General features: G+C 38.1%; 1 protein-coding gene across 1 annotated transcript in view; it reads left to right on the top strand.

The window, feature by feature from the left end:
* The window catches only part of THSD7B (thrombospondin type 1 domain containing 7B), a 1,096,947-nt gene that overhangs the window by 941,334 nt on the left and 129,006 nt on the right, over positions 1-26,607 (top strand). Inside the window, exons 16-17 of the mRNA XM_066232872.1 lie at positions 4,237-4,370; positions 8,239-8,389. Of these exons, the coding sequence (XP_066088969.1) occupies positions 4,237-4,370; positions 8,239-8,389 (285 nt within the window). The remainder of the gene's footprint in view (positions 1-4,236; positions 4,371-8,238; positions 8,390-26,607) is intronic.

The following is a 26,607-nucleotide window of genomic DNA, read 5'->3' as shown; positions in this document are numbered from 1 at the left end:
AGGTTAATGTGTAGTTGTGTAAATTCCCAGTCAGTCAGACAGACCCTAATGGAGGAGAGTATAACTTAGTTGTTGATTGAATAAGAAGAGGGGTAACTTTGGTACGTTTGGTGGTTTAGAAGATCCTTCTGAACTTTGTAAGTTTGGTAAGTTCGGTAGCTTTGAAGATCCTTCTGAAGGCCAAGCGTGAGGCCTGGAGGAGTAAAGAGAGGATACATGGATAGGGGATGAGGACTCGAGACCTGATCAAAGGCAAATTTATACATCTTAGGTGGAAGAAGAGGAGAATCCTTAATGCTTTGTTGATTTCACCACTCCTGGAGAAGGGTTCTTTTCACATTCCAATGGGACAACCTCTGAAAATGGTCCAACTTCCAAGTTTGAACAAAGTAGCTACAGTGCTCAGGATTTGGTCTCAGTCCTGAAGCTTTCTACCTCTGTCTTGATTGGCAGCTTTGCTGGAACAAAGGGCTATTACTATATAAAATTGGAGACTATCAATTTTTCTTATTTGTCTTTGTTTTTATTGCAGTTATTTTTGGATTGTTTGCTTTATTTGAGCCCTTGAACCCTAAGACTCTGATAGTAATAATGACATTCATGGATACCCAAATAGATTCCAGTTTTTTTTAAAGGGAGACAGTCTGCAAATGGAGAGTGGTATCAGAAAACAATACTTAATTAATTTGATCAATTAACATGAGCAGTAGCTTATTAAATAAGTACTAAAGGATTGACTCCATGAATCCATTTGTGATATGACTTCAGAACTAGCAAAACTATAAAAACTTAGCTCCCCAATGAAAAAGTAATAAATAGGGTTCATTACCAGGAAAATGTAATGTTACCTCTCCGAGAATTCTGGCTTTACAATGGCATTTTTTTTTTTAGCATCGACGACCCTCTGCTATTTTCTTCCTAATTTGTGCCATTAAAAATGATTTTCATTTAATTTTTCCATAGCTCATTTTTCTCCGTCAAAATACTTCTATATGATTCCCTGATAAAGTCCATGCTTTAACACATTTCCATTATAAAACTATGATAAGCACCAACTGAACAGTGACACGCAATAGGCAGAACATAAAGGACTGACGGGAAAAGAAACTGGGCTCCTGAGGAGTTAATTTTTGTTCCTGAGCACCTGCTGCCATTTTGCCTCTTCCAGGTGTTTTTGTTCCTCCAGGTAAGATTCCTCATCTGATGGACAAGAACTCTAAGGAGACAATTCTCAAAATTTTTAAGGGACAGATTTTTTTCCCCATAACAAAATCATCAAGCAGTGCCTCTTGATAACATAGTGATTGCTATTCTTCACCAAAGCCCCCTAATGGAGAGAAACAGTTTCATTTTTATTCCTTCTTATTGTCCTTTGAGCTTTGTAAAACTACCTCTCACATGGTCCATTTAGTGAACCTGTTTTTTCTAGAGAATTAACTCAGAGCCATTTAGTAACCTGGGCACATTCAAAAATTAGTTTTAATTCAACAAATTATTACCCTCCTCTTACATCCTATAAAATACAAACACCATGGAAATGTTGTTCCTGCCTGCCTAAGACTCATGTTTTTGTTTAAGTAGACACATAAATAAACATTGATGGTACAGATCTGACTTCTGTTAAGTATGCTGACCAGAAGTATATGTAGATATGAAAAGTACAAATTCTGTTTCTCTGAGCATATTTTCTCAATATTACTTATGATAAAAGGACTAAATTAGTATGAGAGGATAGGAGACGTATAGAGGAATCAAAATAATGACTTTTTCAAGCGTGTTTGATCCCCCCAGCAACCTACCATGTGGCGCTTAACCACCACCACTATTCCAATCCTACACGTGTGCATCTTGACATTATAATGTAGCTACTACAAGTCTATTTAAAACTGAGACTGTCACTGAGTGCCAAAGACATACCAACTGGAAATGTGGGGAAAGCCTCATGGAAGTGGTAAATCACAGTGGTGATTTACTGTGCTTTGAAGGAGAGCTAGAGATTTATTAACTAGAAGTGACAGTGTAAACACTATTAAATAGCAGACACATATGGTGGGAAATCAAGTAAATCCGTGTGATCAAAGAGTCTTCTCTAGGAGGTGCTATTTTTACACCACTAATCAAGAAAGTGGGTCAATATCTTCCTATATAGACCTGCTCCCTACCTTCCAATAGCTTGTCATTGAGGTGAGCTATTCTGCCACAGGTGGAGATCGCTGAAGTACAAAGTATAAATCTTAAACCAATATAGCATCAAGGATTCAAATGTTTATATAAGAGGGACATGCAACTAAGCAGTCTTTCATTTTTCAACTGATCTTGGGGCTCTACATGGTAGAGAGGGTAGAAATATAAGCTCTGCTTAGTATTGATAGCTTTAGAAAAATAGATTCATCTCACTAAGCTATCTCATCCATTTGCTTACAGACTTATGCATCATGAGGTGTGGAAAAAATTATGTTTTTAGTTTTTTTTTATTCTATTCCCTTTTTGTGCAAAGTGGTTTGACAGATTTTATTGTATCTCATTTGCAAGCCAATGAACTTTCTTTGAATTGTTTGCCACATATTGAAGAGTTTATAGAACAAATCTATTAATTTAGTGGAAACTTCATTTCCATGGTACAGTTGGGTCAGCCAACCCGTCAGCTGTCATCAACTTAGTTTTCTAGTGTCCGTTCAGTTGGGGTCATTTCTTTTCATTTTTATAGATTTTTCTCTTACCTCTAGTATCCTATACATTTTTTCAGCACTTTTCTCCCTTACAGGTTATTCTAATGTAGGCACTGCTTCTGACCCTTTCATTTCATTCTTATAAGCAGCCACAGTATGAAATGTGATTCTCTTATTACTTAATTCCCTACTTTCCTTACACCTATTTCCACTTCTATTTTCCATCTCCTTTCATTTTGCCCTCACATAGTTTTCACTTTGTGGTTTTCCTTTATCCTTGAGCACTCCACATGAGAGCCAGATAGAACCCCGCAGTTAAAAATAGTTTCTGGCATTATTTGTGATTCCAAAGATGTAGTCTTGCAAATAACCTTTTCTCATTTGATTTCCATCTAACATGCTGACAGTGCTCCAATCTTGTTTTCTGATTATCCCATTACAAAGTGCTTTCCCTTGCATTTACTAGAAACTTGGAAGTAATGGTTCTATTTGGACACCACTGCCTACTCATCATTTACCATTTTATGGAATTAGAAAGGCAAGAGAGGAAAGAACCCAGGCCTAATTTCCCTTTTAAAAGGAAAAGGCATTAATTAACTGTTGGTAATGTATGGTTTGAACCACTCTTTATCAGTGTGCTATACTATACATCATTGTAGTCTGGAGTAACATATCATGCAATGAAACAGTTTTTTGTTTTATTTTATTTTGTTTTGGGTTTTTTTTTTTTTATCTTTTTACCAAGAGAGAGCACCGTATTATTCTCTATATTGCACTGTATTGAGGACTAATGCATTTTAAATTCAATCTCAAAGAGGCAAACAAACTCAAATGACTACTCATTGGGACACAATTTCAGGGGGAAAATTATCACAAATAAATGCATAGGAAGTAACCTAAGAATTCATATATGACATTCTTATAAATATTCATAGTCCATAATCATGCACAAACCGTATTTGGTGTGTGTGTGTGTGTGTGTGTCGCTGTGCGTTTTATCTATGCTCTGAAAACATCCTACAAATAGCTAAATATGAAACCACAATACCCAGGAGGCTAAATGATTGCCTGTTGAGCATTTGGGGGCATAACAAAATTTTCAGTGCAAAAATATCACGTTTCTTATGCATTCTAAAAATCTCTTATGTCCAAGAGTAAATTTTCTTTACATGTATTTATTTGCTTCAATTGACATCTTAAAGTACATCTGAGAATACAATATAGCATATAATTGAGAGCTGAACCATCTAATAGATGCTGTGTGAGCTCTTTGAGGAAATGTAATGGTAATGGGATTCCTGTTCTCCTTGATAGGAAATGACTGTCCTTTGTTCTCTCCTGCGAAGGCATACCGTCACATTTTAGTTGATTTCTCCTGTATGTTTCTTTAGGCAAGTCAGTAATTTCAGAGAAGCCAAATATATCTTGCTTTGGGGGGATGTAATTTGACTGTTTGGACCTGAGTGTAGTTCTCAGGTTATTTCAGCAGGCATTACAAAAAGATAAGCAATGTTTCTATAACTTGGATAGTTTAACATAATTTTTTCTTCTTCTCTGTTCTTCACAGGTGCATGAGGCAGTCCCATGTTACAATGAGTGCAATCAGTATTCCTGGGTTGCAGAGAACTGGACTCCATGCAAAATCCACAATGAGTTGAGGTCTCTGCGCTGTGGAGGAGGAACACAGTCTAGGAAAATCAGGTGTGTGGCAAGAGACATTTGGGGAATGGGACAGTGAAACTTAATACATTTTTGTAAAAACAACAGTGTCACTTATCCACATACACTGATTTTCATACAATACACTCTAGTTTTTGCTCATCTTTAAATATCCATGGAGCATATGTGCCCTGAATTGCCATGGGTATAGTGGGATTTCCGCTGCAATGAAGCTACAGTCCTTTCTGTTTCCTGCAAATGACTTCAGTGGAAAGGCAACTGCATGGAGCAGACTGGCATCCTTTTACTGACCCATAGCCATCCCTGTGAACTAGGAGATTTGACTATGTTGCCATGTTTCTTATAAGAAGAGGGGAATGGGACACAGACACATCCAGAGAGGGAAAAACATGTAAAGACACAGGAAGATGGACATCCACAATCCAAGGAGAGAGACCTCAGGAAAAAACTATTCTACCAACAACTTGGTCTCAGACTTCTAGAAGTGTGAGAAAATAAACTTCTGTTGTTTAGGCGACCCAATGTGTAGCATTTTGTTGTGACATTCCTAGCTAAATCATACATACTCACTGTGTTATCTGATTTATGTGTATAATCACATTTAAATACGTAAGCAGATTTTCCAGGCATCTAACATTCCAAACCACTATTGATTTTAACAGCATGCTGTTATAATAAATGAAATAGCATATCTGTTCTCCCTTCTTTCTTTCTTTTTTTTTTTTTTGACAGAGACAGAGATTCAGAGAGAGGGACTGATAGGGACAGACAGACAGGAAGGGAGAGAGATGAGAAGCATCAATTCTTTGTTGCATCTCCTTAGTTGTTCATTGATTGTGTTCTCATATGTGCCTTGACCCGGGGAACTACAGCAGAGCGAGTGACCCCTAGCTCAAGCCAGCGACCTCAGGCTTCATGATAGTGACCTTGGGCTCAAGACAGCGACCATGGGGTCATGGCTATGATCCTACACTCAAGCCAGCAAACCTGTATTCAAGGTGGTGAGCCCGCACTCAAGCTAGATGAGCCTGTGCTTAAGCCAGATGAGCTCACACTCAAACCGGCAACCTTGGGATTTTGAACCTGGGTCCTCCATGTCCCAGTCCAATACTCTATCCACTGTGCCACCTCCTAGTCAGGCTCTGTTCTCTTTCTTAAAACCTACACACTGGAGGACATCTTCCTGGTCCATCTATGACTGCTATCACTTATTTATTTAAGAAATATCTTTGAATGTTTGCCTTCTATTACTGGCACTGTTCTAGGAACTGGAGATGAAACAAGTAAAAAAAAAAATCCCTGTCTTCAAAGAACTTACAGTTCAGTAACAGAGGAAAAAATAAATAAACATATAAATAAATATATTGAACAGTTTTTGCTATGAAATTTTAGGAAAAAAAAACATAAAATTGGGTCAGAAGAATACTTGAGGAGAGACCCAAATGAATGTGAAGTGTATAGACAGAGGATTAATGAGAACCAGGGTTCAAACAGCAGTACATGTATTTTGAGAAGCCGTTGGTGGCTATTAAATAGTATACAGCAATCCCTTTTATGTCTTGTGAACAGAGTAGCATTTTATGACCAACTAGAAGTTACACTCTTTGAAAAACATCATTGATATGATTCCTGGGCAATGTACTTTTTTTCTCATCCGGTCTTTGAGAAGACAGCAAAATACAGGTGTTCTAAGAAAAGAGGAAGCATATTTGAGATGTGTTTGTGTCATACAACTTTTCTATCTTTTATTATAAAGTGTATATAATACCTAATTCACTATTACCCCCATGTACCAGATACAAAGTAAATACATCACTTATGGAGACATTTTATGTACTGCATATTAAAAATATATGCTAGCAATATGTTTTCTTTTTGCCTCAAATTTTGAGATATGTAGAAACATACACATGGATCTGTGAGTAATAAATATGTCATTAACATCTTTTAAGTACTAAAATAAGCTGAAAAGCAAATTGATTATGAGTATATCATGTTATTTTTATATAAAGCAATATAATAACATAGTTAGTTGCTCACATGATTCCACACTAAAATATTGAAAATGACTCACTACATAGGGATGTAGCTTAGGGAATTTTCACAATGTGATCACACCTGTGTAACTGCCCAGAAACCAAGAAACCAAATACTAGAAGGATTACTTAAGCCCCTACCAGGCAATAACCTTTCCCGCAAGGTTAATCTGTATTCTGATTTCTGAGACCATTGATGTGTACTGTCTCTTTCTTAACTTTATATGAATAGAATTATAAAGTAAATGTTTTTTTTGTGTCTAACTTCTTTAGTTCTACATTGTATTTGTAAGATTTACCCATGTTCTTCTATGTAACAGTAGTTTATTCATTTTCACCATTTTATAGCATTTAATTTGACTAATTTACCATAACATATTTATTTCTCTGTTGCTAGGTAGATATTCTAGAGACAAACTGTTTCTACTTTGGTTGATTATGAATAGTGATGCCATGAACATGTTCAGTCATTTTTTATTTTTATCTTTTATTTTTTGGTGCACTTCTTTCCACATTTCTTTGGCAGATGAATACAGAAGTGGGATTGCTAGGCTATACAGTATGTATAGTTTAATTTTAGTAAATACTGCTAACTAGTTTACCAAAGAGTTTGTGCTCCACCCAAAAGAGTAGGAAGGGTTACTATTTCCACATTCTTGCCAACCATTGATATTTTTCATGTTTTTATTTAAGCCATTCTGGTGGGTATAGATAGTGGTATAAGACTTTATTTTATTTCATGGAATCAGTGGCATGTCATTTATCCAGCCCTCACCAGCATTTATCTCAAAGCCTGACACCGGTCTCCAACCAGCTGTAACCTGTGTGTCTATACCACGTGCTCAACAGCTACGTGAAAATGCTTGTTCATTGCCCTTTGGCTTATGATACCAAAACTCTTTCACAAAATGCAGAAAACACCCAAAAGAAAAAAAAATGTTTAATTAATTAATTTTCACTTTACGTTGTCATGACCTAAATGTGTTAGACAAAGATTAGGGGGATTTAAGCCCTGGCCGGTTGGCTCAGTGGTAGAGCGTCGGCCTGGCGTGCGAGGGACCCGGGTTCGATTCCCGGCCAGAGCATATAGGAGAAGCGCCCATTTGCTTCTCCACCCCCCCCCCTTCCTCTCTGTCTCTCTCTTCCCCTCCCGCAGGCAAGGCTCCATTGGAGCAAAGATGGCCCAGGCGCTGGGGATGGCTCCTTGGCCTCTGCCCCAGGCGCTAGAGTGGCTCTTGTCACGGCAGAGTGACGCCCCAGAGGGGCAGAGCATCGCCCCCTGGTGGGCAGAGCGTCGCCCCTGGTGGGCGTGCCGGGTGGATCCCGGTTAGGTGCATGCGGGAGTCTGTCTGTCTCTCCCCGTTTCCAGCTTCAGAAAAATACAAAAAAAAAAAAAAAAAAAAAAGAAGAAGAAGATTAGGGGGATTTAGATGCTATGAAATGAGATAGAAGTCCAGGAAAAGTCTGTTTGAATCTCAGGAGCTCTGAAGGCTCTAGCTATTTTGAAGTAAGGGGTTCATTCAGAGAAGGAGAGTCTTCACAATTAGCTACAATAAAAAAATTCACTCTGTGCTGGACCTGAGCAAACATATTGTAGGTCTCTTTATACATTGAGAGTTGTTCAGGGACAATAGTTGTTTCTAGTCCCCGTTGTTCTATGCTTCTTTGTGGAATAAAAGGTTCTTCAAAAAGTTATCACTCAATAAAGGCCGACTGGATTTTTTTTTTTTTTCTGGTTTCCCTGGGTCTTATGTTTATATTTGAGGAGTGAGGAACTATGATACATCATAACTATTTTTAATTTACTCTCTACTGTTATAATAATCAAAATATCTTGTGATCTTGCCTTCCAGGTGTGTGAACACTGCCGATAGTGAAGGTCGAGTAGTGAATAACAGCCTCTGTGACCAGGCAGAAATGCCCGCGGCAACACGACCCTGCTCTCTTTTGTGCCCCAGTGAATGCGTCATGTCCGAGTGGGGACCTTGGAGCAGTTGCCCACAGGTAATCTCTCCTCCCTTGTCAATGCCCTAATCATCCAATGCTGCTTCCATGGTTGTTCTCTAGACTCAAAACATTCATCTAGTAATATGGGAAAATATTTTTACCTAAGAAAGAAAATAAAATTCAGCTATTGAGACTGAGCAATTTAAAATGCCAGTGCTTCTTTCTTAGGCCTTTATCCTGGGAACCGAGTAAGGAAAATGAGCCTGTAATGACACTAGGATTCGAAGGCACTCCTGTTGTAGAAGGAGTCTCTTGCGTACCCAATGATTTTCATTGTAATCTCTTGGTTCTTTCTATTTTTATCGTGGCAGAGTCAATTTTATCTTACTAGCCTAATTCCACTGTGTAATTTAGCTTCTGTTAGCGATGATCTGTTTTTATCTTTTGCTGTGTTTTTAATGATGAGGTGTTTTCAGGCCATGTTTTTTTCCTAAAAAAATGAAAACATAACCAAATGTGCCAACATAAATGTTCTTCAAGTAGTGTGGCTCACCTTAATATTCTCAGAAGATATATTTTGATGTTTTAGACTTGTATTTCTATTTCAAGATCTAAAAAATAAAATTAGGATAAGAAACATATTATATGGGACCAAACATTAAGAAGGAAAGAATTAGGATACATTGAATTCAATGATACTGACCATTTGTGGAAAGATTGTGTAAAATCTTTACATGAAAATGGAAAATATGTTTGAAATCAGTTAATATCCTATATTTGAACAATTGATTCTTTAATGATTATTGCAATCTTATCTTTCACATTTCTATAATTATATTTCTGAAAAAGAAATCCCTTGTTATTTTTTATTTGTTGAGATGCTGGGGATAGGACAACATAATATCACAATAAGATGAAGAGGTATCAATTAGGGTAATCTGTAGAAATGTAGAATATTTGTCCCATTATGACTGTTCTTTATTTTGTGTGTAACTTAAATGTAATGAATATTAACATGTATTGAACATTTACTGTGTACAGGGCATATGTAAGAATTATTCCGGCCCTGGCCGGTTGGCTCAGCGGTAGAGCGTCGGCCTAGCGTGCGGAGGACCCGGGTTCGATTCCGGCCAGGGCACACAGGAGAAGCGCCCATTTGCTTCTCCACCCCTCCGCCGCGCTTTCCTCTCTGTCTCTCTCCTCCCCTCCCGCAGCCGAGGCTCCATTGGAGCAAAGATGGCCCGGGCGCTGGGGATGGCTCTGTGGCCTCTGCCTCAGGCGCTAGAGTGGCTCTGGTCGCAACATGGCGACGCCCAGGATGGGCAGAGCATCGCCCCCTGGTGGGCAGAGCGTCGCCCCTGGTGGGCGTGCCGGGTGGATCCCGGTCGGGCCCATGCGGGAGTCTGTCTGACTGTCTCTCCTTGTTTCCAGCTTCAGAAAAATGGGAAAAAAAAAAAAAAAAAAGAATTATTCCCTGTAGTCCTTGCACCAAGCCTACTAGGCACATGCTGTCATCAGTTTCACTGTACTGATGAAAACACTGACTCTCCAGCAGGCTCAGTAGCTCACACAAAGTTCCACAGTGGTTAAGTGAAGAGACTAGGAATGAACCTTATTCTGTCGATGCAGGCAGAGTCATTGCTCTTACATCCTTGGTTCACTTGTGTTGGAAGACTTAGGGTACATTTGGACTCAATATTTCTTTTTCTTCAAGGAGCAGCATTTATTTTAAGAACAAAGTGAGTTATTTTTAGTAAGTTATAATAATTGCTATGATTATTCCATGACTGAGGACATGTATTCACACGTTAGGAAGTGTGGTAGTGTACACTCTTTATTAGTCAACTTGCAGAATAATTAACAACCTGAGAAGTTTAATTAAATGTAGAGGTCATGATCTCTCTCACTCCTTTTTTTTTTTCTAATTTGTTCACAGCAGACTGCATTAAGTTGTAATCACTTTGCAATGAAAATTTTACCCTCTTATGTCAAACTATCTGACTACTGAGCTAAAATGTTTATTGTGGGAGCATTTTATATAATGTTGGGATGACTAGCATCCTGTGCTTGCTTCTTCAGGTTTCTAAGAGATAGTTTTCTTCAAAGTTTGCTTTTCTAAAAATGGTCATTCTGTTTTTGAATTGTTTATAAGTAAGACATAGAAAAAATACAATAGTCACTCTATTTTTTGGAGTGTTATTGAAATTAGACATAAAAAAATACTTGAACCTTCTTTTATGTGTCTGGAGGGTGACATAGTTACTTGCTTGTCACCATGAAGTTGAGAGGATTGTTCTGCAACTGCTTGTCTACTTTCTAATTTACATAATAATATAATAGCAACAACACTAATAACTATGACAATAACAATAATAACTTTCATTGAGCATATCTTAGGTAGCCAACATTGTGCTGAAGTTTTATAACAACACTATATTATGATGATAGACATTAACCATAGTCACTCAGGTCTGTCCGAACAGGATGACCTTGTTCTTCCTCAGACCTTATGCTGTTCTCCGGTATAAATAAAGACTTTAAATTGGGAAAAAATGCTAGTTAGTGCTTACAACTTCTATTTTTTCTATCTTTAGGTATGTTGCATAATTTTTTAAAAATGTAAGATTTTAACGTAATGCATTAGCATCATAGATGCTTAAACAGTACTTGACAATGATCATGATCATGATAATGGCGAAGTTAACAAGCTGGATCTTTGTGCCTCAAGTTTAATTAGCACATTCATGAGCATTTTCTGGGGATAAAAGAAACAATTATTGTATAATTGTTCTCTATATTCTCTGTTGAATCAAAGTATAATATTGGGCATTATTTTACCAAATTCTCCTATGATAGTTTTCAGTGGGACATATGCTAATGGAACCAATTCACTATGTTTTTTTTAAATCCTTCTTTCTTACCCAGGGCAGTTCTTTAAAGTGAAACACATAGACAAGGAAACAAACATAATAAAAAGTAAACTATAATAATACATATATACAATGGAATGCTACTCAGCCATAAGAAAAGATGATAAACTGCCATTTATGACAGCATGGATGGACCTTAAGGATATTATGCTAAGTAAAATAAGTAAATCAGAAAAAATTAAGAACTGTATGATTTCACACATAGGTGGGATATAAAACTGAGACTTGGGGACATAGACAAATGTAAAATGGTTAGCAGGGGGGAGGTGGAAGGGGAGGGTAGTAAAGAAGAACAGATATATGGTGATGGAAAATGATTTGACTTTCAGTGATGGGTATACAATGCAATCAACAGTTTAAATGCTATAGAAATGTTTACCTGAAACCTATGTAGTTTGTTTGTTTTGTATTTCTCTAAAGTTGGAAACGGGGAGGCAGTCAGACAGACTCCCGCATGTGCCTGACCGGGATCCACCTGGCATGCCCACCAGGGGGCGATGCTCTGCCCATCTGGGGCGTCGCTCTGTTGCAACCAGAGCCAGTCTAGCGCCTGAGGCAGAGGCCACAGAGCCATCCTCAGCGCCCAGGCCAACTTTACTCCAATGGAGCCTCGGCTGCAGGAGGGGAAGAGAGAGACAAAGAGGATGGAGAGGGGGAGAGGTGGAGAAGCAGATGGGCACTTCTCCTGTGTTCCCTGGCTGGGAATCGAACCCAGGACTCCTGCACACCAGGCTGACGCTCTACCACTGAGCCAACCGGCCAGGGCTGAAACCTATGTATTTTATTGACCAATGTCACCTCATTAAATTTAATTTCTAAATAAAAAATAACTAAAAATTAAGAATTTTTCTGAGACAAAAACATATTTTTATTTGTTTTACATACCTAAAAATACTCTAAAATACTTGGATTTAATTATAAAATCTATATTTACTGTGAATCATCTTAATATGTTTTTAGACATGGTGAAAAAAGCAGATATGTTAGTTACTTAAAAGAAGCTTAGCAAAACAAAATGATCAATTAAGATTAGTTTTTTAATTCCCAATATATGCCCTGTGCTCAGAGGCAAAACAGAGTATTATGACCACTGAGGAGCACACAGTCCTCAGTATCTTTGTACAAACATGTTGCATAGGTACAGAAGATTCACTAGCTGAGTAGCAGTGTTTATAGTTCATACAATGTTCACTAGTAAAGTAGTGATACCATCTTAAATTATTAAAAGTAGACTCCCTAACTTCTGGGGCAACAATTTTCACATTAGCACATATAAGAATCATCTAGAATGTGTGTTAACACACAGCTCTTATGTCCCATCCCAGACGTTGCAGTTCAGTAGATCTGGGTTAGGGCCATGAATTTCCATTTTCTAACAAGTTTACAGGTGATTTGGATTCAGCTGTTCTGGGTAATACTTTTGGGTCATAAGGCTCTTGGTCATTATATTCAACTCATGTTCTTTCTCAATCTCAACTTGTCATGTGCAAACTTGGCTTATATTGGTAGATACTTTTCATGTGCCAGACAATATATTTAGTATTTATATTTATTATCCCACATAATCTGTAGAATGCCACTATTAAATAATGTTATTGCTCCAATGTATATATTAATAAACTGAGTTTCAGAGAGGTTAGTAGCTTGCTGGGTTTCTTTTAAATTGATTTTTTTTAGAGATAGAAAGACTAGGGGAGAGAAATATATTTGTTGTTCCACTTATTTAGCTAAATAAGTTGATTCTTATATGTGCCCTGACTGGAGATTGGACCTGCAAGCTTGATATATCAGGACAATGCTCTAACCAACTGAGCCACCCAGCCAGGACTAACCTGCAGTTTGTTGTACTAATAAAAAGGCACATTGACTATTTAAGCCCGGGTAGTCTATAAAAGAAATAGAAGCCATGCTTTCTGTCCTCAAGAATATTAGATTGTCAACTCTGTTGTTTCCTTTCTGCTTTCCATTAGTTATGGATTTGTGAAGTTAAATTTTTCAAAATTGAATAACCTCCCTCATTCGAATAGCTTGCCAAAGAAGGAAAGGAAAGGAGACTTGAAAAGGTGCGGTCTAATGCCCTGGCCAAACGCCTCGGCTCTGCGATCACGGCCAAGTTACTTAAATTTCTGAGCTACAGTTTCCCTTCCAGGAAAATAAGGACAATGACAGCTGTTTTTTCAGATTTTTTAATGATTGATACAATACATATAAAATTAATAGCATAGAATATAATTTAATACAGGTTTGTTAAAAAATAAGATAAAAAACAGCTACAAATCAAAGATCCGCCGTACTTGTTTCCACGTGGTTGGGAAACAGCTGAGAGGTGCCATGCAGTTTCTAAGCCTATAGGAGAGATCCTTTCCCCCACACAAAACGAGTTTCTACATGTGCTTACAATAATAAAATGTCAACTCCTTTGCTAAAAAATGTATTCTGCCTACTTTAAGACTAGTCCTCCAAAATAAGACACCAGAAAGCTAACTGAATAGGCTACTGACATTATAGTAACTCCTAATTGCAAGATATACCAAAGAGCAAACAAGACAAAGACACTAAAAATTGTACTGGGGCTATTTTAACTGTATTGGGAAGAACTGGAGACTAAATGGATCAGTCAAAAACAAACAAAATTCACAGCAGAATTTGAAGAAAATGGAAAGACATGTGTATCACTTATTTTTATGTACTTATTTTTTCTTGTTTTCATAATATATATACATACATGGTATGTAAAATTTACTTTTTGACTCTGCTATGCTCCCTTTTCTAGCATGTTTTATTTGTTTTACTTTTTTTTTTTTTGATAGAGACAGAGAAAGAGAGAGAGGGACAGATAGGGACAGATAGGAAGGGAAAGAGGTGAGAAGCATCAATTCTTCATTGTGGCACTTTAGTCTCCTTTGTTTTTCAGTGATTGCTTTCTCATATGTGCCTTGACGGGGGGGGGGGCTACAATAAAGCGAGTGACCCCTTGCTCAAGCCAGTGACCTTGACTCAAGCCAACAACCTTAGGCTTCAAGCCAGCAATGTTTGGGCTTCAAGCCAGCATCCATGGGGTCATTCATGTCTATGATCCCATGCTCAAGCCAGAGACCCCTTGCTCAAGCTGGTGAGCCCATGCTCAAGCTGGTGACCTCGGAGTTTCGGACCTGGGTCTTCCGCATTCCAGTCCAACGCTCTATCCACAGTGCCACAGCCTGGTCAGGCTCTAGCATGCTTTAATGTAAAAAGAAACTTATAGAATTATACATATAAAAACCCTTGTAACAGAGTTCATTCTTAAAAGATATATGTATGTATAAATATACATGTGTATATATAACATAACTCATGTACAACTATTTATATATTTAATAATTTGTTATCCTGTAACTCTTTTATATATCTAATTTTTAGAGTTTTTATGTTTATTCTTTATACTTAAAAATTATATGATACTAGTGAGAATCCATAGAATTATATATTCTTTTTTTTTTTTTTTTTTTTTTCATTTTTCTGAAGCTGGAAACAGGGAGAGACAGTCAGACAGACTCCCGCATGCGCCCGACCGGGATCCACCCAGCACGCCCACCATGGGGCGATGCTCTGCCCATCCTGGGCATCGCCAATGTTGCGACCAGAGCCACTCTAGCGCCTGAGGCAGAGGCCACAGAGCCATCCCCAGCGCCCGGGCCATCTTTGCTCCAATGGAGCCTCGGCTGCAGGAGGGGAAGAGAGAGACAGAGAGGAAAGCGCGGCGGAGGGGTGGAGAAGCAAATGGGTGCTTCTCCTGTGTGCCCTGGCCGGGAATCGAACCCGGGTCCTCCGCACGCTAGGCCAATGCTCTACCGCTGAGCCAACCGGCCAGGGCAGAATTATATATTCTTTAAGAGAGGTTTATAATTTTCTGAATTCAGACACTGCCCAGCCCATGACATATCTGAACAAATACATGGTTCTCTTTATTTGTGGCAGCAATTCCTATAGAAAATTTTCATTAAGTAATACAGATTATCTATTTCTGACTCTCCTTGGAGGTTTGAAAAAGAAATTTCTTAATCAATAATATTTATAGGAAAAAGCAAAGAGGGTCTTGGAGAGGAATTTCCAAACTGAAATATACTTTACAGAAGGAAGCTTTTGTAATTCCTCTCCAGAAAGATGACTCAAGTTTAGCAAAAAAAACCTTCAACTTTACTGATTCACTTCAAGCTGAATGCATCAAATGCTGCCTAGAACTCTAGCCTTGCATTCAAAGTGGAGATCCAATGCACAGTGGTTCAAGTGCAACCTCATGGTCAAACCGTTACTGAAATCTCTGCATTATCACCAGGACAACCTCTGAAGAAGGATCACAAAGGAAGACTTCATATGGCTTAAGAATAAGCAAATATGAATTTTATCATGCAGTTAATTTGTGCTTCCAAAATACATCTGATTTCTATATTTTATTCCAATTCTTTTGACTGAGTGCAGAATACTCTAGTGAAAGCCAGTGTGAGTATATATCAGCAGATATACACTGCCTTTACTCTTGCAAGTAATGGCACTTTTTTAAAAGAGAAAGAGAAATGCACTCCAGTTTTCTGATGTGTGCTTCAGAATTTGAGGTTAAGAAAAATAATTTTTTTCTTAGTGTTCCAGTGTTATTTATTTTATCGGATTTATGGGGATAATATTGCTTTACAAAAACCATACAGGTGTCTAGTGTGCAACTCAGCAAACCACTCTTTTCCCACTGCATCGTGTGCCCTCTGCCCCTAACCATGTCTTTTTTGTCCTCGTTTTTTCCACGCCTGCCCGCCTCCACCTAGCCCCTACCCTCTTGCCCTCTGGCCGTCACCACACTGTTGAGTATATCTACGTGTTACGGATATATGTTGTTTGCAGTCCCTTTTCCTTCTTCCATCCAGTCCCTCCAACCTCTCCTCTCCGACAGATATCAGTTTGCTCCATGTGTCCAAGCCTTTGTTTCTATTTTGTTCATCAGTTTATCGTGTTCATCAGATTTCACTATAAATGAAATCATATGGTGTTTGTCTTTTAGTATTCGGTTTATTTTGCTGAGCATAATAACCTCCAGGCCCATCCATACTGTTACAAAATGAAGGAAATCCAGTGCAATTTTTGGTAAATGCCATCAACAAAGACATTTCATTAATGATGACTCAGTTTTTCAGCACCTTAATGCTGTCTCTGAAAGTTATGTTTCTAAGGAAGCAAATTAACCTCATGTCTGTTACTAGTACTCAGCTGCAGTCTCTTCATCAACCTATCCTCACAGTCTGGAGCATGCAGATGACAACCTGTATTTGTGTCTGGAGGGCATGTCTAATGGTCATGACTCTCAAGCTGTCTAGTGCTTTTCTATGGCTAACAACTAAAAGCCAGAGGAGAACGATTTAAATGTTTTATATTCTGAACTGAAAATTTCGGTTGTTTCTGTTAAATTGATGTTGGTTCTTGTCAGAAGCCAATAATTCATTGTTCAAGGGCTTGTGGAGTGTTTTATCCCTGTGTGCAGTAAGGTTTAATATCACTTAGCTCTATTAATATTTCCAGAACCAATTAGAACTTGTGAGTTGAGCCCTGCAGAAATGGTGCCTCATTTTATACAGTACGGCAGCAAATGACAATCAGAAGAAAGCAGTTGGACTGTTTCCATTTTTAAAATTCAATATGTTATTATTCTTTCTTAAGAAGTATGATTTCAGCTCTGGCCAGTTTGCTCAGTGGTAGAGCATTGGCCCAGCATGTGGAAGTCCCGGGTTTGATTCCTGGACAGGGCACATAAGAGAAGTGTCCATCTGCTTCTCCACCCTTCCCCCTCTCCTTCCTCTCTATCTCTCTCATCCCCTCCCATAACCAAGGCTCCATTTGAGCAAAAGTTGGCCTAGCGCTGAGGACAGCTCCATGGCCTCTGCCTCGGGCACTGGAATGACTCTGGCCACAATGGAGCAGCACCCCCAGATGAGCAGAGTGTCGCCCCCTAGTGGGTATACTGGGTGGATCCTGGTCGGGCACATGCAGGAGTTTGTCTGACTACCTCCCCACTTCTAACTTTGGAAAAATACAAAAAAGAAAAGAAGCATGATTTCTTTGAATCTCACTATGACCTATTTGAAGTATAAATTAAGGGTTCCGTTGTTCTTAACCTTACTCTGTCTTTTTCTCTCTCTCTCTACCTTTCTTTATCTCTACTTTATAGTAGAAAGCCTCTCAAAAAATCCATAAATTGATCAGCCAGTTTAACATGGACCACGAGTTTCAGCAATTATCTACATAAGAGAATTTTATGTATTTCTTCTTCCCCACGTTTCACTTCTTCTCCTATAGATGACTTTATAGTATACCCACACTTCACCATATCATTGTATCTATGAATACTTCTACATAACTTCTTAAATGATAATGACTAATCACAGCTACAGCAAAACATAACCACAATACTCTTATACCTTGTAGGAGTTTAATATTCAAAAAATTAAAAACATGACTCATACAAAATGTCAAAATTAATTAACTTATTAATGATTAAGCCAGCATGATTGCAAGGATAGTCCAATGAGATTGGAAAGGGCAGAGAATTTTCACTTTAAGAAATAATGAAATTTTATTGGATTTATTTGGATTGGACTGATTTACACTCTCATTGTAAACACTAAAAATTGAGCAGAATATATTGAACAAGTTTTCAGACATTGAACAACAGGTAGCATGGAGCTATGATCCTGAGGGAAGAAAAACCAAGTAAAGTGAGCCTTAATAATCACCATGGTTTCTGGATGGAGATACTTTCTGGACGATGGTAACAGGGAGGAGATTCTGACAAAAACATAGGGAAGAGACAGAGATCAGAGATCTGAAAAAGAGGAATCTGAACTATGAAGGGTGAAATACTGAAGAGGTAAGGCTAAGCAAAGAATAAAATCTAGATATCTAAATAAGCTCTTATTCACATTCTAATCTATACATGTATGGAGTGAAACTCCAGGTAGAGGCAGAGAATGACCTCTGGATTGCTGCTAGTTATAAACATTCCAAAGTTCAGCCTGGCCTTGGAGACATTTTAATTCCATTCATCCAATACAGAGATACTTCTTCAAGCCCTCAGGCCATCTAACAATGACCAAAAAGGTTATTCCTTAGGAAGTCCTAGAGAAATGTCTATTCTAGAGTTTTCCTAATAAAAATTAAAGACAAACCTTGGAAGAATCAACCTGATCTACAGTTAACCTTATTTTCTGTCAAAATGAACTTCAACACATTTACTAGAAAACATGAAAACACAAAAATTTTATAAATGTGTAGTCACAATGTCTAGGAGTGACTAAAAGGCATGTTAGGAGCTTAGGTAGTTCTGGTAATATTTTTACTCTTGAGTTCTGGTCAAGTTATATAAATGTTTCCACATTGTGCAAAGTCCTGAATATTACCTGTACATTTTTCTATATGTATAGTATACCCAATTACTTGTACGTCTAAATAGGCAACAAACTCTAATCCATAAGTGAGAGGAATACTAGTCACTAGAAGCAGAAACAGAAGATAAGGAACTTAAAAACAGCTATCATAAATATTTAAGTATGCTCTGGAATTAAAGAAAGATATGAACATAAAGAGTAAAGTAGAGTGACGTCACGGAAATGGCGCCGTGAGCAGCGCGTCCGACAGCTCTCCCCTAAATCACAACAAATTTATCAACTAGAAACAGAAAAATTTATCCTCGGAGCATTCCGGAGTTCCACACAAACTGATAGCGAAAGGACTGTTATCACTTGAATCTGAGAGACGAGGGTGTGGAGGAAGGTACCGCAGGGACATTCATTTAAGCCGCGAGGTTGTGCGCCTGTGGTGAGTCAGCCCACACTCGGAAGCCGCGAGCCGCTGCCGCGAGCTGCCGCGGGCGCGCGCCCGGTACGGTTGCAGAGCGAGCACCGCTAACGTTCCCAGCGGCCCGCGCACTGCGAGTGAGAGTCGCCAGCCACCGGTGCCCGGAGCACCCCATTCGCGCACGTGCCCTGGGCATTCCACGCGCCCAGAGCGCCCTACTGGCCTGCACACCCAGGGTGCCCCATTATCCTGCGCCTGGTGCGATCCAGCCACCAGCGGCAGGGCGAGCGGGAGAGGCACCAGGGTGGTCTTCCCTACTTGGGAGATTCTCTCCGTGGGCGGGGCACCTCACCCAGCCATTCAAGCTAACAATCAAGCGTTGGGGGAGGGGCGCGCGCAGGCAGCCTAAAATACCTTCGGGAGCACAGCTGCGACCCAATCACTGAAATTAGCTTAACCCATGAAATCTGCGCACCCTCGGTTCTAATTGATAAGATCTCTCTCAGTTCAGCGACCCAAGACAAGAGGCGTGATATTTTTTAGTGCCTCTCGCTAAAGGGTCGGGGGCAACTTCTGATTGATAGAGCCTCCATATTCAGGGATAAACGCTAACAAGAAGGACTTGGCAGATAATAAGATCTATACTACACTAGTCGCAAGCAGAGACTAGTGCCTATTCTTCCCAGCAAAAACAGGCTACAAAGTGTGGAAAGCCTGGGTTGAGAGGTCCAACTGAATGATAGGCGCTGAACAGTCACCTTGACAACAATTGACTCCCACCCCCGCCTGATTACACTGGAGGCCCTGACTACCAGAGCCTTTCCCAAAGCCTTGCACTGAGTGGGGATAGAGTGGGGATTTCCCAGCTCTTTGAGCCTCTTACTCCCCAGGCAGAAGCAGTTGCAGCCTTATAGCTGGATCACCAGGCTGCTAATTCAGAAAGGGGGGACTAGGAGAGAGAATCCAGGAAAGCAAACTTTCTCATCGTTGGACCCTGCAAACGCCAACAAGCCTTGACTACCAGCAAGACTAAAGCCAATTATAGGACATTGCCATAGAATCCCATCAACTGCAAATCCCTACCTAAGTGTGACACAGGGGCAGAGCCTGGGGTACAGAGTCACCGACCAGGAAGAGGGAGAGAAAAGCAAAAGGAAGAAGTTAACCTCTCAAAATCAAGAAAAATCCACAGACTTTACAACTTGTTCCACTAATTTTTTTGTTGTTGTTGTTTGTTTCTTCTATCTTATTGCCTTTATTTCCTCCACCTCAGTCCTTCTATTCTCTGCCCATCTTATGCTTCCCTTTTCTTGAACTACACTACCCATGAGTGTTACATTTTATTTCTCTTCTTCATCCTCACCCTCATTTAAGGTTATACTCCAAAACACTTAACTCTCACTCTCTCCTCTTTTGTTTTTTTTGTTTGTTTGTTTTGCTTTATTTTGTTTTTTTTTCTTTTCCTTTTTTATTTCTTCCTTCGTTTTTCTCTTTTTCTTATTTTTTCCTTTCTATTCGCTTTTTCTTCTCTCATTTTACTTTCCTCCCATTTAATCCTCAATCACGAACAAATTAGTTAATTTGGGACTCAAGGCTTTTTTTGGCTTTATTTTTCCTATTTGCTTTTGTTTTTATTTTTTTCTTGTTTGTTTATTTTTGTGGCATATTGGGTCCTCCCAACCCAAGGTCTCCATTGTATTTAGTCTTTGCTCCACTTAATACAACAGATTTTTACTTATTATTTTTATTTTTCTGTTCTTTATTATTCTTTTTTGGTCCTTTTTTGTGGTTCCCTCTTATCCCTCTCATTATATCTCTTAGTTGACCATTACTTACAAGCAAATAATCTTATGCTTGTCTAAGATTTTCTTCCTTTTTTTTTTTTTTTGCATTTAATAGGTCCCTACTCCCTTTTTTTTGCCCCTTGAACTATTCACCCCAAATCAGGCCCTCCATTATAGGCACGATATTTCCCTGAGGAGGGGAGAGGAGGGAAAGAGAAGAAAGAAAAAAGGGGGAAATAATAAATTATTACTGTTTTTTTTGTGGGGTGTTTTACCTTATTTTTTTTTCTTTTTTTTTACTTTTTACTCTTTATTAATTCTAATTAATGCTATCAACAAGACCACCCTCAGATGCTGATAAGAAAGAGGAAATCGAATATTATGGATACAAAAGAAAGAGAGGTAACACAAATAGATGTGGAAAAATCTATGGAGAAAAGACTTAACATATTGGAAGCCTTGGAGCTAAATGACAGAGAATTTAAAATAGAAATCTTAAAAATACTCAGAGATATACAAGAAAACACAGAGAGGCAATATAGGGAGATCAGAAAACAACTCAATGAACAAAAAGAATATATTACCAAGGAAATTGAAACTATAAAAACAAATCAAACAGAAATGAAAAACTCAATTCACGAGCTGAAAAACGAGGTAACAAGCTTAGCTAACAGAACAGCCCAGATTGAAGATAGGATTAGTGAAATAGAAGACAAACAACTTGAGGCACAACAGAGAGAAGAAGAAAGAGATTCAAAAATAATAAAAAATGAGAAAGCCCTACAGGAATTGTCTGACTCCATCAGAAAGAATAACATAAGAATAATAGGTATATCAGAGGGAGAAGAGAAAGAAAATGGAATGGAGAATATACTCAAACAAATAATAGACGAGAACTTCCCAAGCATGTGGAAGGAACTAAAGCCTCAAATTCAAGAAGCAAACAGAACACCAAGTTTTCTTAACCCCAACAAACCCACTCCAAGGCACATCATAATAAAGATGACACAAACCAAGGACAAAGAAAAAATTCTCAAGGCAGCCAGGGAAAAGAAAAGTACAACATATAAAGGAAGGCCTATTAGATTATCATCAGATTTCTCAGCAGAAACTCTACAAGCTAGAAGAGAGTGGACCCCAATATTTAAAGCCCTGAAAGAGAGGAACTTTCAGCCAAGAATACTATACCCAAAAGCTATCCTTCAAGTATGAAGGAGATATGAAAACATTCACAAATACAGAAAAGATGAGAGAATTTATCAACAGAAAGCCCCCACTCCAGGAAATACTAAAGGGGGTTTTCCAACCAGATTCAAAGAACAAAAGAAAACAACACCACAAGTAACAGCTCCACCAAGAACACAGTAAAACCAAACTTAAACTGTGACAACAAAGGAAAAAAAGGGGGGAGAGGATGGAGATTAACAGTAGCAAAGGACGATGAAGTGCAGAAATACTTATAAGATAGGGTACTACAATGAATATGGTAGGTACCCTTTTCATTACTTAATGGTAAACACCCTTAAAAAAACCACCACAAAAACACTTGACTTAAAAAAGGTAGCAACAGAGGAAAGAAGTATGGAACACAAACAAACAAAAACAAATGATAGAAAAACAAAAGAGAAGAATCAAACTAGATACAAAACTAACAGAAAGCAATTTATAAAATGGCAGTAGGGAACCCACAAGTGTCAATAATTATACTAAATGTAAATGGATTAAACTTACCAATAAAAAGACACAGAGTAGCAGAATGGATTAAAAAAGAAAATCCACCTATATGCTGCCTACAAGAAACACATCTAAGCAACAAGGATAAAAACAAATTCAAAGTGAAAGGTTGGAAAACAATACTCCAAGCAAACAACACCCAAAAAAAAGGAGGCGTAGCAATACTCATATCTAATAATGCTGACTACAAGACAGAAAAAGTACTCAGAGACAAAAATGGTCATTTCATAATGATTAAGGGGAAGTTGAATCAAGAAGACATAACAATCCTTAATATATATGCACCAAACCAAGGAGCACCAAAATATATAAGACAGCTACTTATTGACCTTAAAACAAAAACTAACAAAAATACAATCATACTTGGAGACTTCAATACACCGCTGACGGCTCTAGATCGGTCATCCAAACAGAGAATCAATAAAGATATAGTGGCCTTAAACGAAATACTAGAACACCTGGATATGATAGACATCTACAGGACACTTCATCCCAAAGCGACAGAGTATACATTTTTCTCTAGTGTACATGGAACATTCTCAAGAATTGACCATATGTTGGGCCACAAAGACAATATCAGCAAATTTAGAAAAATTGAAATTGTACCAAGCATATTTTCTGATCATAAAGCCTTGAAACTAGAATTCAACTGCAAAAAAGAGGGGGAAAAACCCACAAAAATGTGGAAACTAAACAACATACTTCTAAAAAATGAATGGGTCAAAGAAGAAATAAGCGCAGAGATCAAAAGATATATACAGACAAATGAAATGAAAATACGACATATCAGAATCTCTGGGATGCAGCAAAAGCAGTAATAAGAGGAAAGTTCATATCACTTCAGGCCTATATGAACAAACAAGGGAGAGCCCAAGTAAACCACTTAACTTCACACCTTAAGGAACTAGAAAAAGAAGAACAAAGACAACCCAAAACCAGCCGAAGAAAGGAGATAATAAAAATCAGAGCAGAAATAAATGAAATAGAGAACAGAAAAACTATAGAAAAAATCAATAAAACAAGGAGCTGGTTCTTTGAAAAGATCAACAAAATTGACAAACCCTTGGCAAGACTCACCAAGGAAAAAAGACACAGGACTCAAATAAATAAAATCCAAAATGAAAGAGGAGACATCACCACAGACATCATAGATATACAAAGAATTATTGTAGAATACTATGAAAAATTATATGCCACCAAATACAACAATCTAGAAGAAATGGATAAATTCCTAGAACAATAAAACCTTCCTAGACTGAGTCATGAAGAAGCAGAAAGCCTAAACAGACTAATCAGCAGGGAGGAAATAGAAAAAACTATTAAAAACCTCCCCAAAAATAAAAGTCCAGGCCCAGACGGTTATACCAGTGAATTCTATCAAACATTCAAAGAAGACTTGCTTCCTATTCTACTCAAAGTCTTCCAAAAAATTGAAGAAGAAGCAATACTTCCAAACACATTTTATGAGGCCAACATAACCCTCATACCAAAACCTGGCAAGGATGGGACAAAGAAAGAAAACTACAGACCAATATCTCTAATGAATACAGATGCTAAAATACTAAACAAAATACTGGCAAACCGAATACAACAACATATTAAAAAAATAATACATCATGATCAAGTGGGATTCATTCCAGAATCTCAAGGATGGTTCAACATACGCAAAACGGTTAACATAATACACCATATCAACAAAACAAAGAACAAAAACCACATGATCTTATCAATAGATGCAGAAAAGGCTTTTGATAAAATACAACACAATTTTATGTTTAAGACTCTCAACAAAATGGGTATAGAAGGAAAATATCTCAACATGATAAAGGCCATATATGATAAACCATCAGCCAACGTCCTATTAAACGGCATAAAACTGAGGACTTTCTACCTTAAATCAGGAACAAGACAGGGTTGTCCACTCTCTCCACTCTTATTTAACGTGGTGCCAGAAGTTCTGGCCAGAGCAATCAGACAAGACAAAGAAATAAAAGGCATCCATATCGGAAAAGAAGAAGTAAAGGTATCACTTTTTGCTGATGATATGATCCTATACATCGAAAACCCGAAGGACTCCACAAAAAGATTATTAGAAACAATAAACCAATACAGTAAGGTCGCAGGATACAAAATTAACATACAAAAGTCCATAGCCTTTCTATATGCCAACAATAAAATATTAGAAAACGAACTCAAAAAAATAATCCCCTTCACGATTGCAACAAAAAAAATAAAATACCTAGGAATAAACATAACAAAGAATGTAAAGGACCTATATAATGAAAATTACAAAGCATTGTTAAGGGAAATCGAAAAAGATACAATGAGATGGAAAAATATTCCTTGTTCTTGGATAGGAAGAATAAATATAATCAAAATGGCCATATTACCCAAAGCAATATACAAATTTAATGCAATTCCCATCAAAATCCCTATGAGATTTTTTAAAGAAATGGAACAAAAAATCATCAGATTTATATGGAACTATAAAAAACCCCGAATAGCCAAAACAATCCTAAGGAAAAAGAATGAAGCTGGGGGCATTACAATACCTGACTTTAAACTATATTATAGGGGCACGATAATCAAAACAGCATGGTATTGGCAGAAAAATAGACACTCAGACCAATGGAACAGACTAGAAATCCCAGAAATAAAACCACATATATATGGTCATATAATCTTTGATAAAGGGGCCTACAACACACAATGGAGAAAAGAAAGCCTCTTCAACAAATGGTGTTGGGAAAACTGGAAAGCCACATGCAAAAGAATGAAACTCGACTACAGCTTGTCCCCGTGTACTAAAATTAATTCAAAATGGATCAAAGACCTAAATATAAGACCTGAAACAATAAAGTACATAGAAGAAGACATAGGCACTAAAATCATGGACCTGGGTTTTAAAGAACATTTTATGAACTTGACTCCAATGGCAAGAGAAGTGAAGGCAAAGATAAATGAATGGGACTACATCAGAATAAAAAGTTTTTGCTCAGCAAGAGAAACTGATATCAAAATAAACAGACAGCCAACTAAATGGGAAATGATATTTTCAAACGACAGCTCAGATAAGGGCCTAATATCCAAAATTTACAAAGAACTCATAAAACTCAACAACAAACAAACAAACAATCCAATAAAAAAATGGGAAGAAGACATGAACAGACACTTCTCCCAGGAAGAGATACAAATGGCCAACAGATATATGAAAAGATGCTCAGCTTCATTAGTTATTAGAGAAATGCAAATCAAAACTACAATGAGATACCACCTCACCCCTGTTAGATTAGCTATTATCAACAAGACGGGTAATAGCAAATGTTGGAGAGGCTGTGGAGAAAAAGGAACCCTCATTCACTGTTGGTGGGACTGTAAAGTAGTACAACCATTATGGAGGAAAGTATGGTGGTTCCTCAAAAAACTGCAAATAGAACTACCTTATGACCCAGCAATCCCTCTACTGGGTATATACCCCAAAACCTCAGAAACATTGATACGTGAAGACACATGTAGCCCCATGTTCATTGCAGCACTGTTCACAGTGGCCAAGACATGGAAACAACCAAAAAGCCCTTCAATAGAAGACTGGATAAAGAAGATGTGGCACATATACACTATGGAATACTACTCAGCCATAAGAAATGATGACATCAGATCATTTACAGCAAAATGGTGGGATCTTGATAACATTATAAGGAGTGAAATAAGTAAATCAGAAAAAAAACAAGAACTACATGGTTCCATACATTGGTGGAACATAAAAATGAGACTAAGAGACATGGACAAGAGTGTGGTGGTTACCAGGGGTGGGGGGAGGGAGGACATGGGAGGGAGGGAGGGAGAGAGTTAGGGGGAGGGGGAGGGGCACAGAGAACTAGATAGAGGGTGGCGGAGGACAATCTGACTTTGGGTGAGGGGTATGCAACATAATTTAATGACAAAATAACCTAGACATGTTTTCTTTGAATATATGTACCCTGATTTATTAATGTAATCCCATTACCATTAA

Source organism: Saccopteryx bilineata, chromosome 5, assembly GCF_036850765.1.
Source record: "Saccopteryx bilineata isolate mSacBil1 chromosome 5, mSacBil1_pri_phased_curated, whole genome shotgun sequence".
NCBI lineage: Eukaryota > Metazoa > Chordata > Mammalia > Chiroptera > Emballonuridae > Saccopteryx > Saccopteryx bilineata.
This window is presented reverse-complemented; position numbering and strand designations above follow the sequence as displayed.